Source organism: Perissodus microlepis, chromosome 14, assembly GCF_051167445.1.
Source record: "Perissodus microlepis isolate ML-2025 ecotype Zambia chromosome 14, ASM5116744v1, whole genome shotgun sequence".
NCBI classification, from domain to species: Eukaryota; Metazoa; Chordata; class Actinopteri; order Cichliformes; family Cichlidae; genus Perissodus; species Perissodus microlepis.
Genome location: NC_140474.1, coordinates 27,410,044 through 27,425,177, shown reverse-complemented (window position 1 = coordinate 27,425,177; position 15,134 = coordinate 27,410,044). Strand labels below are relative to the sequence as shown.

At 39.9% G+C, this 15,134-nt stretch overlaps 3 protein-coding genes across 3 annotated transcripts; 2 read left to right on the top strand and 1 right to left on the bottom strand.

Annotated features, from left to right (window-relative positions):
- Positions 1–778: 778 nt before the first annotated feature.
- On the top strand, positions 779–2,576 carry tomt (transmembrane O-methyltransferase). Its single transcript, XM_084950462.1, has 4 exons — positions 779–1,125; positions 1,231–1,427; positions 1,594–1,716; positions 1,836–2,576. Exons 1-4 carry the CDS (start codon positions 864–866, stop codon positions 2,031–2,033), a joined length of 780 nt encoding a protein of 259 aa, XP_084806588.1. The 5' UTR covers positions 779–863; the 3' UTR covers positions 2,034–2,576.
- An 865-nt stretch (positions 2,577–3,441) lies between these two features.
- anapc15 (anaphase promoting complex subunit 15) lies at positions 3,442–5,116 on the bottom strand. Its single transcript, XM_084950461.1, has 5 exons — positions 5,010–5,116; positions 4,661–4,782; positions 4,029–4,088; positions 3,784–3,924; positions 3,442–3,616 (listed from the first exon to the last, which is right to left on the bottom strand). The coding sequence occupies exons 2-5, from the start codon at positions 4,778–4,780 to the stop codon at positions 3,569–3,571; spliced, it is 369 nt and encodes a 122-aa protein (XP_084806587.1). The 5' UTR covers positions 4,781–4,782; positions 5,010–5,116; the 3' UTR covers positions 3,442–3,568.
- Positions 5,117–9,564: 4,448 nt separating this feature from the next.
- folr (folate receptor) lies at positions 9,565–11,001 on the top strand. Its single transcript, XM_084951334.1, has 4 exons — positions 9,565–9,724; positions 9,856–10,044; positions 10,310–10,445; positions 10,644–11,001. The coding sequence occupies exons 1-4, from the start codon at positions 9,575–9,577 to the stop codon at positions 10,916–10,918; spliced, it is 750 nt and encodes a 249-aa protein (XP_084807460.1). The 5' UTR covers positions 9,565–9,574; the 3' UTR covers positions 10,919–11,001.
- Positions 11,002–15,134: the final 4,133 nt, after the last annotated feature.

Below are 15,134 nucleotides of genomic sequence, written 5' to 3'. Positions count from 1 at the left end.
TTCTTAATTTTTATTAGGACATCAGTTGATGTTTATTTAAAAAAGACAACTGCCTTCCTCAATGAACCTGAGCTAAGAAAAAATGCAATAATATAAATTCCCTTGTGCCAATCATGGAATTTCTAAATTTTAAAGGAAAGCACGCCCAGTGTTGTCTAAGACACCGATCAACGTTAAATTGAAGTTGAGTAGTAATATTTTCTCTGTTTATGCTGTTGACCATGAAATCAAAATGATTCAGTGCTTTTATAAGGTGTTGCGGGTGCATAAATGCAAAAATAGTTACTTTTATACTGTTGTTAGGTGGTTTCCAGTGATCTGGTGGCATATCTGACATGGATAAGAACATTCATGGAGCTAAGATGTACCTGTGCCCCAAGTTTTGTTGCTCTCTTTCTGATTCTGTGGGAATCAGAAAGAGAGCAACAAGTATACTTCAGGTATTAGAAGATTTGCCAGTTCACAAAAACACCAATTTAATGGCAAACACCAGGCCAAAGATAGAAACTTCCAGCAGAATTTGGCTCAAGCAGGCGCAGCCATGAGCCGCGACCGAGTGGCGGGTGAGGTTAAAGAAGAGAGAGAAAAGAGGAGCACACAGAGACAAGACACAAACTATGGGAGAGAGCAGACATAATTTAATGACATGCTGTAAATGTGTGTGTTTGTGTGTAGACTATTTGTTCCCAAAGGTCTCCTCTTTTAGGTTTTCCAGAGCCATTCTATCAAAACATCTTTCAAAAACCCTTGTAGTCAGTGTTTACTTATACTTCTTGTAATAAATAATACAGAGCTCACTTTGTTAAAATATATCTGACAAATAACCGACCTGTGCATGTGTGTTTCTGTCTGTAGATGCTAGGATGGTGTCTCCTGCTATTGCTCTGGCCTTCCTTCCACTCCTGCTGACGCTGATTATCAGGTACCGTTACTTCTTTGTGCTGTTCTATCGGGCAGTCCTCATCAGGATATGGAAGGACTGCGTTACTGGTCTGAGCCGAGAGGAGCGTGCCTTTCAGTACGTCCTCACTCATGCCACCCCCGGAGACCCTGACAGTATCCTGGACACCTTTGATGTCTGGTGCAGCAAGGTGGAGTTCATCAGCAACATTGGACCTAAAAAAGGTAGAGAGTTTGAACACAGCAAACGTAATCTTTGTTTGTTTTTTTTAAAAAAGTAAAAAGCACCTTTAGGTGTGTATTTGCGTGTATGGTTTCCTTGATTTTTAGGAAAGATCCTGGACCGGCTGCTGATGGAGCACAGCCCTCTGACAGTGCTGGAGCTGGGTGCCCACTGTGGATACAGCACTGTGCGGATTGCCCGTTCTCTGCCTCTGGGCGCCAGGCTCTACAGCATCGAGATGGACCAGAGAAATGCCGCTATCGCTGAGAAAGTCATCCGCCTCGCAGGGTTTGATGATGACACGGTGAGTTAGAGAAGCATCTAAACAATTTAAAAAATGTTGTTTGTTCAGTACACTTCATGTGCTGCAGGCCGTCTGACAGACCAGATACATTTGGGGCTTTATTACTCTAAATTTACTAAACAATGAGAGTTTCATACTTTTGATAATCATGCTGTGCTTTCCTCAGGTGGAGCTGATTGTCAATCCATCTGATGAAGTGATCCCTCAGCTGCGCTCTGACTACAATTTAGAAAGACTGGATTTTGTCTTCATGGACCACTGGAAGAAATGTTACCTCCCTGACCTGCAAGTAATGAGAATAAATTACTAGACAGGATATTTGTATATATTATATTTTTGACTTAAAGGTTTGCGCTTTCCTACTGTTACCCACCCAGCTGCCTCACTCGCTGTCTCTGTGTGTTACAGATGCTCGAGGGCTCTGGTCTACTGGGAAAAGGATCTATTATCCTGGCAGACAACGTGCTGTTTCCTGGTGCTCCAAAGTTCCTTAGATATATTCGCAAGAGTGGCCTGTATGAATGGAAGATCCACCGGGCCACGCTAGAGTATAGCAAGGGCATCAGGGATGGGATGGCTGAGCTGGTGTACCAGGGAATCAAGTAGATCATGACATCATGGCAGGATTTCATATTGTTACTCAAACACACACTTCAGAAACAGAAATGTCCAAATTCTTACTTCATTTAAAGGGGTATCGTTTCAATTTCTAGTCTGTGTAACAATACAGCTCAACCTGTGAAGAAATACCTTGCAAAATAACTCACTAGTGCATACTGGGTAAAGAAGGAGCTTCAAGGTTTACTGCAGATCCCGTTTGACCTAGTGCCCCACCGATTTCACAAGAGATAATTTACTGCAACATTTACCCACAAAAACAAAACAAAAAAAAGCTAAATTAAATCTTAAAACAAAAGGCTGACACTTTCTATATAGAGAAATATAAACAATCCCCAGTTTAGGTATCTCATATGCTCCAATCACCTTTTATTCTACTGGGACTTTGTTGTGACTTCTCAGCATCTCATGTCTTTTCTTTTGTTTAAAAGACTCAAATAAACAACTTTTTTTAAGGCTTCTTTTTTCTTACTCCCAAATTTGAGAGACTCACAAAATGTAATCTAAATGCAAATTAAAATTAAATTTTTATTAAAGTACATGTTAATATTAATCACCTGTCTTCCTTCAGTTGAACTGCAAGCATTAATTCTTAAAATCTTTCCTGCAGTTAAAGTCTAATTATATAAACCTTGGCCATCCCACCACCAAAATTCTCAAATTTTTTATTGAACTACAAGTGACGCGTCACATTTTGTTAGATTTTATTAATAAATTCAAATACACAAAAACAGAAACATGGTTCAGTTAAAATAATTTACAACTTCAGCAGAAGTAGGGAATGCCATGGTTAAATATTCTACAACATAACCATGACAGAACTCTGTGTCTCATATTTAAATATTTGTTAGCAGCTTTTGCTTCCGACATAGTTCAAAATATAAAAAGTGTCTGATCAGAATACATGTCCTGGGGTTTTATGAATGCTCTGCTGAAGGTATTTCTGTAACATACAAAACACTGCTGGGAAACAGAACAGGACTATATGGTGAAGCAACTGGATGACTCTTGCATAGGTCAATAAGTTATTTTGCTGACTTGACGTTATGGTCATGCTTAGTTTGCTGGTTGCAGAAGCTGCTCTGCATAACTGTAGATAGCAAAAGTTCAAGGTTTACATAACGGATCAGTGGGCCTGACGCTACCACTGCGTGAAGGTTTTCCTGACTTGATACAAAAACAACACATACTTAAGAGCACCACAAAATTGGAGCCACTTTGATTGGTTTAAAGTATTTTCCACCGTCACACACTGTCAATTGTAATTAAATTGAAGTTAGAAAAATGCACTGATTTCTCAAAGTATCTTATGGTGATTCTTCAGCATTATTCTTTCCCTAATTTCACACATAAAAACATGTCAGAGACTGAAGAGCAGCAGTCGTATTTTAAGGTCAAGGTCAAGGTCAAGGTCAAATTTATTTATATAGCACATTTCAAACAGCCGATGCTGCACAAAGTGCTTAACAATATAAAGCATGGAGTGGAAACCCAGGGCCAGCCTGATGAAAACCAGTATTGTCTTAAATCATCCACTGGTCTTGGTCTTGGTCTGGTCCTTCCATATCCACCTGACAGAAAGAAACCAAGCTAGATTAGAGGCAGTTTTGGTAAGAAACTGAATTAAATTTAGATACATGTATTTTTACCAAGTCTTAACATTAAAACACCTCATGACCGTTGGGTTTGTGATACTGTCGCCTGGAAAAAAAATTATTCAAATCATAAAGAAAAGCACCTCATTGATCTCGCCATCATCAGGTGACTCGTTGTAGTCGTTCATCTCATCCATGTCCTGCATGTCCTCTTCATCTTCTGAGTCTTCCTCGCTGTCTTCTTCATCTTCGTCATCTTCTTCTTCCTCCTCTTCGTAGCCTGCCTGCACCCAGTAAATGCAGACAGCATGAATGGAGGGGAACAAAGTATGTAACCAGTCTGTTTCACACTGTGTCTATTTTGTGTTTAAAAATCTTTTTCCGTTACCTCAAAAATTGGTTTTCCAATGGGCATCAGGTTGTTGTCTTTCTCAGCAATGCTCTGCAGCTACGGTAGAGACAGTTTGCACATATTAAAGTGTATGAAGTCTCATAATACGATCAATAGACTGATCATGCATGGCCAGAGATGTTGCAGCTGTGAAGCTTGACTGATCTGAGGTTTCAGAAAGGACAATACTGTCCAAGTTATGCTAAGTACTGAACAATCTTTCACACCGTACTGTGTATAGTATTGTTTTAACTTTGTAATATTTAATTTTGACTAAACATTGCACTTTGAGTGCCCTAGTTTTACTCTTTTTTTTTTATATATAGTGTTTACACTTTCTGTTTTTCATATTTATAGTTCAAGTTAGAACGATTTCCTCCTGGGATTAAGATGTATTTATAAGTTTAGTTATTATTTTGATTATGATAAAGGAAAAATAATAGAGCCACCAGTAATTATAGCAGACTACATGACTTCTATATGACTTTTAGCCTTTCGCAAATACTCAAACTAATAAATTATAAACTAACACGCGCAAACTATATAAACTCATCGTAAGTGAAATGGAAGCAACAAAATAGCATAAAGATGGAAAATACAAGTCTATAATTGCTCTGGGGAGCCTTTACCCAGGTCTGGTGCTGCTGCTCTTGCTGGTGCAGCTCGGTCTCATCCACACACGGCCGGTCCAGATTAAACCACAGAGACTCCGTTATCCGGGGCAGCAACGACGGAAACAGCGTGGACATTTCTGTCACACAACAGAAATGAATCCCATAAAACAGAAAGAAAACTGAAGCCGGAGTTTGCGTTAAGACAACAAACGACAGAGGAACAGCTAATACGTCATTAACGGTCGATTTAAAAGTCCTCCAGTTTAAGACTCACAGACTCTAAAATCTAACACTCCCCTGATATTGTGGATTGAAAATGATGTGATATAATCAAACAATAAAATAACTTCGTGCTTAACCTTACCCGAAATCCACAGTCTGAGTCCCTGTCAGTGGCTCGACAAAAATTCAAAACAAATTTGACCGGAAACTGCTGGTGTTCACCCATAAAGAGTCCTCTTTTCTCCAGCGGCTCTCCATAAAGGTTCCCTTTTCGGAGCATGAGCCACGTCTGTGGCACGAGAGGTTCTAAATAAAGTAGAAACACTAATGAGCTTTAACTAAAATGTGTTACAGCGATATTAATGTGTGTGAATGGGTGGATGACAGGTTGTGTAAAGCGCTTTGGGGTCCTTAGGGACTAGAAAAGCGCTATACAAATACAGGCCATTTAGCATTTTTTTATTTTAATGATCCGTATATGCAATAAAACATGTTATTTGTCTTTATTTTATTTAATTTTATGACATGGTGTTGACAAGCTGAAGGAGAACTGGGATGTCATCATCATCAACAACAGGTTAAACTGGAAGACCAACACAGAAGCTACAAATAAAAAGAGGATAAAGAGATCCCTCAGCCTATACAGTAAAATGATGGAGACTTTCAGTCACTCAGGAACTGGTCACACCCAGTGCCCTCCAATAGTAACTGTTGGTGACACCAGCAAACTAGATTAGAAAAGAACAGATTAGAAAGGTTTGCTCTTTGAATGCCTGCAAACTGGACACATTTGAAGCTGCGGTGGAGAGAAGGTCACTGAACAAGCTGTAATCCATCATGGCGTACCACCCTCTGTACCACTTAGTGGGAGGAGCACCGAGCACCTTCTCTAGCAGACTGATTCAGCCTGAACTTTTTTAGTCAACTGTTCTTGTCCTTTCTTTAAGTAGACTTCAGGAATAGTTCGCCAGGCTTCTTGAAAGACATTCAAAGCTCCTCTCAGCATGTTGGCTCCCTTTTGCATAGCCTCCACCATGTTTTACAGATAGTTTCAGACACTCACTGTTTTACCTCTCCTGACCTCTTGTGTACAAATGATGATTTAAACTAAAAATTTCAAATTTGAATTCATCACTCCATCAGACCTGTTTCCACTGGTTTTCAGTCCGGTGCTTGTGTAATTTGTCTTTTCTCCCTGTTGCTTTTCTTTAAGAATGGTTTCTCGACAGCCACCCTTCCACTAAGACCATTTCTGATGAAGCTTTGATGAACAGTAGATGGATCAACTGAACCATCTCTCAAGTACTGTCTCAGATTTTTTGCACACCAAGCTGAGATATGCCACGTTTTCAGCTAATAGCTCAAAGATGAATTATCTTCCTTGTGCAAAAATATTACTTTGTCCCAGTCAAATAGATTCGACTGAATAAATGGGAATAAATAATGCATTTTTGTGGCATGTCGCTGGTAACAAAGTGACTGAAAAAAAGTAGTGAGTAAAATGAGAGGTCAGTAAAGACTTTTGCACAGTACTGTATCTGTCTGGAAGAGTAGCGTCTGCCATATATTATTATTAGTAGTAGTAGTAGCAGTAGTATTGTGTATTATGTGATTAGTGTATATCAGCTTTAAGCAACCCATAACACAAACACTCTTTCAAACTATAGGAAGCTGCTGAGATAACAGAATTTTTTGTCGTAGTTCACGGCTGGTTTCTGTAAATGCTGCTGAAGTTGAACATTCTTATCAGTAGGTTCAGAGCATTAACCTCTAGTATAAGCACATTCATGCACATGCAAAGAAATTACTCTCTTGAGGGTGTTTGTAAAGTTTCTTTTTTCTTTGTCATGGTGAGAGCACTAAAAGTACTTACTTACCATCTTTTTGATCTTCTTATTGTCATCCCAGGTCACGCTGCCCTGTCACAACAGCTTGTGTGTGTGTGTGTGTGTGTGTGCGTGTGTGTGTGTGCGTGCGCGTGCGTGCGTGTGTGTGTGTGTGTGTGTGTGTGTGTGTGTGTGTGTGTGTGTGTGTGTGTGTGTGCGTGCGTGTGTGTGTGCGTGTGTGTGCGTCTGTGTGTCTGTAAGAGAGGGTGGTGGTGAGCAGGTTAAACCTTGAGATAAGACTGATATTCTTCATGGCCAGATGTTATAAAACTGGAAAATCACATGCTCACAGGAACTGCTGACTGGTAACAAATTAAAGAAAAATCCGACATCAAGAGTGTTAAAATAGCTTATAGATAGCCTGGCACTGGTTCTACAGTTATCTGACCAGATGCAATATCGCTCTTCTATGAGATAGTCCCGCCCTTGGTGTTTATGATGGCAGTGGAGAGGAATGTCTTACATGGTGGTCCAAAATCTCCCATAAATGTTGACTGAGTGCATGTGACTGTGAAAGCCATAAAATATAACTGACTTCATTTTAATAATTATGAGAGTAGTTTAGTGACCTCTTGTACCTTGCAGATGCAGGCATAATCACCTGAAGAATACTAGTCCAATCAGGTCATAAGTATTTCATCATAGGATAATGGAGATAACTGAGAACATGGTAATTATAGTCATTTAAAGTGACCCACCACTCTGAAGGGACCAGGGGACCCAGACCTGGATACCCGTATCATTGGAGGTGGGGGTGTCTTTGAATTTGTCACGTCTATCCATTACATCTTTCATCTTAAAAACACACACACACACACACACACACACACACACACACACACACACACACACACACACACACACACACACACTCTTCATATGGACTTTGGACTTTGAAAACTAATTAGTCAAAAGCACAGCAAGTTTTCACATTCATTCGCTCACACTCTACCCACACAGTCAGACGCGTGCACACACACAAACACGCAGTCGGGCACAAATCTGTGTTTGGAAATTCTTGTTTGGTCTTGAGAAGTGTGTTAAAGGGCATCTGCAGATACAGCTTTGTAGGATCATCCCTTCAAGAAGGAGTCATCACCAAATCCAAAGGTAAAGGGAATTTGTTCATTATTACTTTGTCTCTAAATGAATTTTCACCACAGCTGCATCTACTTTTTCTTTCTAAACTATACGATAATACACAGCTACTTCTATTTACATGCATATGGATTACTTTATCTATATATGATGATTAGGGCTTTACAAAATCGTTGACGAGTTTATCTTTCATGTTTTTTTAATGTTTGGCTTTTAAACGCAAAAAGGTGTAGAGACACATTTGCTCTCTGACAGAGTTCACTTTATAGCTTACATTGTGTCCTTTTGCATTTTTATGCTGCATTCAGGAGCCACACTTTATTTGTTGCGGTATTGTGAGTAAAGCTTTCTCATGTCTTATATTTAGTATTTAAAAGAACCCAAAAGTCAGATTAGCAGAGAGAAAAATCACACGTGGGACAGAGTAAGTAAAAGAAAGTAAGTAAAATTTTATTTATATAGAACCTTTCTGGATAAAAAGTTCACAAAGTGCAGGTAAACGGATTCCACAAAAAGAAGTGAACACAAAGCGTGGATCATGTCCACGTGTGTGTCGTCGGTGCTGAAAACCGACATCTGAAAGATTATGAAGCTGGAGGTTTCATTACTCTCTGGCCACAATTCACTGAACCAGCTGCAAAAGAAGATCAAAACTATGCTTCACGTTTGATAAACATCGTCATGAATTCCCTCTTACTTTTGCTGTTTTGCTTCCACCACGATAAAATCAAACTTCCTGCACAGCCTTTTCTCTTTCTCAGTGTACTCAAGAGACCAGTTTACCATGAAATATCTCTGTTTTCTGCATTATTCGCTTGCTTATTATGCACCAGTCTACCGTTGTGTTCAGTGCTGTCAGCCGCTGTTTGTTTGTTTTGGTTTTTGGGGTTTTTTTTCAAAAATGACCTCCGACAAGAAAGCCTCATTTCTGCTGTTCAATAAAGAAATTTAAACTTCTTAAAATTATGCCGAATTGCAAAACGCTCTCTAATAAAACCTCTGTAACTTTGCTTTGCTTTGTTCAGCATCAGGTAATGTTCATCTGCTGATTCATGGTTTTCTTCTCTTTTGCCTACTGCAGAATATTTTTAAAGGTTATCTGCTATAAAAAGCCAGGCCAAGAAAATCTCCTTCATGTTTTTCTAAGTTTTATCTCCACTTACACAGAGGCATCTCCTGTGATGCTTACACCTCTGGTAAAGTCTCACAAGTTTCAGCTTTGTTTTTATACATAGATATAAAAATATGGATATGTACTGATAGGCTGAATCGGAATCGAAATCGATACCCAGCCCTTATTAAGTCATCACTACCATATCAATCAGCTTTGCTTAGCTTTTCTTCCTTGTAAATTTTTTGTCCAGTTTGGAGTTCTATAGCTTTAGAGAATTCAGGTTGTCTTCTTACAAAAAAAGCAAAAACAAGGACTGTCCGGATTACCATAAACTCTAAACTTTGTCACTAGGTCTGTTACTGAAAGAGATCTACACCAGGGCTGTTAAATACTGTAAATACTGTTAAAATATTAAATTAGTACCTATGACCAAACAATCCAGACACCTGCCTGCTGATGGTAGAAAATTAACCAAGGTTAGTAAAATACTGTTCGTCAGACTCGGGTTAGAGGTCACAGGGAGTTGGCCGCTATCCCATACTATTTCCTTCTTCCCATTATTGGCCTCTTAATAAGCAGTATTAAGATTTTTCCCACAACCTGCTGTTGATGCTTCCCTCCCCTACAGTCATGTGGTCCGTCCTGGCCTTGCTGCTTGCCCTCTCTGGTGGAGCCATGTCTCTGGACAAACTGAACATGTGTATGGATGCAAAACATCACAAAACAGAGCCTGGCCCTGAGGGACAACTGTACCAGCAGGTGATAATTGCAAACATAGCACTGTCGCTAACGTTTCCCTTCTTGTCTTGATTTAAACCCCAAGGAGCTTGGTGGAAAAAACATTTTTTTAGTTCTAAATCCATAAAGTGATTCTGGTTTCCTTTTTCCAGTGCTCTCCATGGCGAGATAATGCATGCTGCACAGCCAACACCTCTGCAGAAGCCCATGACGATGCCTCCTATCTCTACAACTTCAACTGGAATCACTGTGGTATTATGAGCAAGGAGTGCAAAAAACATTTCATCCAGGACACTTGTTTTTATGAGTGCTCACCACACTTGGGACCCTGGATACAACCAGTGAGTATTCTCATCCACGTGTGCATTTGAGTGTCTAATGTTTGTCTATATTTTTGTCACTAGATGGCAGCACAGGAAGTTGAAAGGACAGAAATGGTCTGTTGTTCAAACTGATGAAACAGAATATATATATATATATATATATATATATATATATATATATATATATATATATACACACGCAGTAGTTAGAACTATGAGGGAAAGGGGCTTATTTAATTCATTACTGATTATACTAATCAGCCAATGGTGTGCATTTGTGTAGGTGGATCAGAGCTGGCGTAAGGAGCGCATCTTAGATGTGCCTTTATGTAAGGAGGACTGTGAAACCTGGTGGGAAGACTGCAAGAATGATTTCACCTGCAAAACTAACTGGCACAAGGGATGGGACTGGAGCTCAGGTGGGGCCCACACTTGGAAAACACAAAGCAGACATGCATGTTTGTTCTTGCATTTCTCTTATAAACCACAGCAAGCATATTCCCAGTTTTGCAAAAACATTTTCACACAGAGATTTTTTGTTGTTGTTGCTTTTACATTTACATCTATGCAGAAACAACACTATTAAAATTTATCAAATGCATTCAATTCTGTCACAGGTATCAACAAATGTCCTGAAGGTAGCAAGTGCAGTAAGTGGACTGATGTTTTTCCCACACCCAAATCCATGTGTGAAGAAATCTGGTCCAACTCTTACATCTATACCACATACACCAAAACCTCTGGGAAATGCATGCAGCTCTGGTTCACCGGCACAAACCCCAACAAGAAGGTTGCTGAGTACTACCTCAACAATGGGCAGCAACAGCAAAGCTCTGCTCTGCCAACACTGCTCTTCCTGGCTGTCACATCTCTCTCTGTAATGATTCATTAAAATTAATATTTCTGACCATTGCTGTATCACCTTGAATTAAAACAGATTTCTTAAACCTTTCTGTCAGTCCCTGAGCCACTTCATATACAGTAAGACCCCTTTGGCTGGCATTCTAGTAAAATTCATCAACTAGAAAATGTCAGGTATTGATGATGCAAAAAATATTCTGATAACAAAAGTTACCTGCTTGGGAATATACTGGGTAATTAGTTTAAACAGCAGCATAATCACCATCAGAAGTCCAAATCAGTTAATAATGCTCAATACATAAAACTTGTTTCATCTACTCTCATTACTGTGGGGAGCAGCTGGCAGTTCTCCTTTTTTGTCTTCCTCTTCAGGATAAAAAAAGAGAAAACAGACATAAAGAACAAGATTATAATTTCATCAGCCAACACAGCAATTTTGTGTCCAGACAAGTGCTGTACAATCAAAGATCTGTGTGGACAGGGGAAATAAAACAAAAATAAACTTGTGCTCCTGGAGAAGCCATGAAGAGACACATGCCACATTCTGTATTACTGCACAGCTCTGGAATGATATTTCTCTTAAGTGCAGTCTATGGATCAGCTTAATAACCCCTTCACAACCTCAATGACCAGGAGGGAAACTGTAAAACGGACCCTGGGAAAATGTTTCTCCGTGCTGGGCCCCAGTGATCGCACCATCACATGATCAGTCCGGGGCCAGCCAGTGGTTAGTGGGCTCTGCTGCTCGGTAATTATGGGGTTCCAGTCCCCTGAGTGTGTGTGTTTGTGGCAGAGAGAGAAAGACAGAGAAAAAGAGTGAGAGCCTAACTCCCTCCATGTGTACACGTGTTTGATGTGTGCCTGTCAATGCCACATATGAATGTGCTCCATCAGGTCTCTGATAAAGGCTTTTGATTGGTTAAAATGTAACCACAGATGCCTTTGGAGGCTTAAGGATCAAACTGAGATGCATATTTTATGTACCCTGTACTTAATCAAGACTTCATATAAGTACTTGAAAAAACTATAACTATAACTTGCTGTGTTTAACGTACTGATAACAACACCCTTCCTCGTGATACCACTGTTAATTTAGCATATCGAGTTTAGTCTGTGTATCTCACCCTAGTCTTTCCTGTTTCTTCTGACAGCATAAACAACACCCACAGAACTTCTGTATATAAGAGTTTGAATTACAGAAGACGGTTTGACAGATTTTTGCCAAATTATGTTGGTTCTTTATGGTAAACAAAGTACACTCAGTGCCCGCTCAATCACAACTGCTTTAAAGACACATTCCTGAGAGATTTTGGTACATAGTGCCATGACATCATCATGCAGATGCTGCAGATTTGTGCCACCACATCCCACATCCTAACAGTACTTTATTGGGTTTAGATCTGGTGACAGTGGAGGGACTCTGAGCACAGTGAACTCTTTGTCATGCTATACAAATCAGTTTGAGATGACTTGAGTTTTGTGACATGGAGCATTGTCCAGCTGGAAGCAGTCATCAGAAGATGGGTACACCATGGTCATAAAGGGGCATGGCATTGTCAGCAACAATAGTCAGGAAGGGTGTGGTGTTTAAATTGTACTCAGTTGGTACTAAGGATGCCAAAGTGTGCCAAGGAACTATCCCCCACACCACTAAGTTATCAAAAGCACCCTGAACCATTGATGTGAGGCAGGATGGTATCAAGGGCTGGTCAGACCAATAGTTATAAGGGGACCCAAAAGATTATTGACCACTCAGAGGGAATCTGTAACTGAGGGGTACCGCTGAGGGGACCCTGGGGAGTCGGCCCATTGGTTCTTTTCCAGGAGAGGTGGACATTGATAGAAGAGAGCAGGCATATGGTGAAATGAGGTGAGAGCTCCAAAACAGCTTTACAGTAGAAGTTGACCAGCAGAAAGGAAACAGTTTTGTTCTGCAGATGAGAAAACCACTTATTTAGCCAGAATCAGACTTTTATTAATCCCTGAGAAAATTATGCATACATATGTAGCCAGGAGGAAATGGAAATGTGGCGAAAGAGCACTAACACACTGAGAGGGTAAGTTAACAAAGGTGTTGCAAAACAACCTGATGAGGAGGCTGATAATCTGGTGGAGGCTGGGAGCAGAAACAGCTACGTTTAAACAGTGACTGATGAGACTGATAAACACCAAACAACCCAGTGTTTGACCATGACAGATGGATCCATGCTTTCATGATGTTTAGACCAGATTCTGATCCATCCCATGATCTAAATGTTTTTCCAAATTTCTTTTGTCCAATTTTGCTGACACTGTGTGAAGCCTCAGATGCAGCCTCAGTCTGGCCACTCTCCTTTGACCTCTGACATTCATTCAGAGAACTGCCGCTGGCTGGATATTTCCTGTTTTACAGACCATGCTTTGCAAACCTTAGAGACATTTATGTGGGGAAAACATTTTCTTAAATGTTCAGATTAGCTGGCACCAACAATCATGCCACATTCAAAGTCATTTAAATCACCTTGTTTCCTCATTCTGATGTTCAGCTTGAGCTCCACTTGATCATGCCTATATGCCTAAACACACTGAGCTTCTGTCACGTGATGGGTTTATTAGATCATTTTGTTCACAACCTGTGGAACAGGTGTACATAAAGTGACTGCAGGTGAGTATAAAGACAGTATAAAGACAATCAGTCCACTAAGAAAGAATTTAAAAAGCCATTCTTGAAATATTAATGGACTTTTTGCATTTCATCATGTTAAAAATGATACCAATTGCAACATTCCCCTGACACCAGCAACCATTAGCTACTCTACGCAGCTAAACTGGGCTAATTAATGCCTACAAAGCAGCAGAGTTACAGTCAGTGGAAGACAAAATGTTTTACAGATAATAAAGGAGATACATTTCTCTAAATGTCAGCGAATTCTGCATGTGAATATCAAAGAGTAAACAGAGAAACTAAAGCTAAAAGTGTGGCATCAGTGAATTACAATAACAAATGACGCTAACATTGCGGAGTACTAAGAAATAGCCAGTAATTTGGCCTCCACAGGCTTAAAATCTCAAGAATCAAGTGTCTATGAAGTTGTCTTTCCTGTGTTGCCCAGCAATGGCCATTACTGGTGTGCTGTGTGCTGTAACAACTGCAGCAGACAATTGCGGTTAGCCAAAAAGACAAGAATGAGTTATTTACGCTACATTTTGCTGACAGTGTAGTTTTAAACTCATGAGACATCTTGCAATACGCTTTTATGATCGCCGCATGCAGACACATTGTTAAGCCACACACTTTTACAGTTTCACATTCATCTCTCACACACAGTGTGATGCCATAACCAGAAATAGCACTGGGATGGCTGCTGTCCCCGTGGCTATTAATACTCAGCTTTTCTGAGGTCATTGGCAACACACGTTGCTCTGCCCAACTCTCACTCTCTCTCTCTCGCTTTATGCCTATATTCTTGCTTGTTCCATAACATCCTTCAAGAGTCAGACTTGATTCTGGGCAGGGGAAAAAGGCTAAATCAGAGTAACGAGCAAATATTTCAAAATGCTGGGTTACTCCTGTGGTTTGTGAGACTGGCCCTTAGGTGGGCAGTTACACCTTGTGGGAGTGCATGTGAATGTGTGTGGTCTGGAAAAGAAAAGGATTGCATAACTGGATTTAAGCTTGGGCTGAGAAATGACTGCAGCTGGGCCTCCTCAGTGGCTGTAGGTCACACTGATATTCAAAGAGGAAAGCCCTCTGGCATTAGTCAAGGCTTTGACTATGTAGGCTAAGTGACCGGGACACAAGAGTAGGAGTGTGTCTTTCAGTTACTGAAAGCTTTTTAATAATTTGAATGAAAAACTACTACTCATCACTTTGGAAAAAAAACATCTAAACCACATTTTAAATGTTAGTAATCTCATAGGAAAAACTTATCCAAGTACAACAGCCAATACTGTACCCAAAGTGTTTAGTAGTTATGGTACTTACCTCGAAGGTCTACAAAGCACTTTAAGATTGCAGATTGTTAAGGTGCCGATCATTTGAGCCATAATATACTGTATTAATGCATTATATACTGTTTATTGAAGTGTATAAAACCAATATCTTAAGCTTTGTAGTGGAGTAAAGCCAAATATTTCTCTTGAAGTGGAGAGAGGCGCAAAGAAGCTTAAAATGAATTTACCTTATACTTGTGCTGATTTATTCTCTATCTTCTTTCCTCATTTCTCTTTATGTTTATCCATCACGAGATCTTCATCTCTTCTTCTTT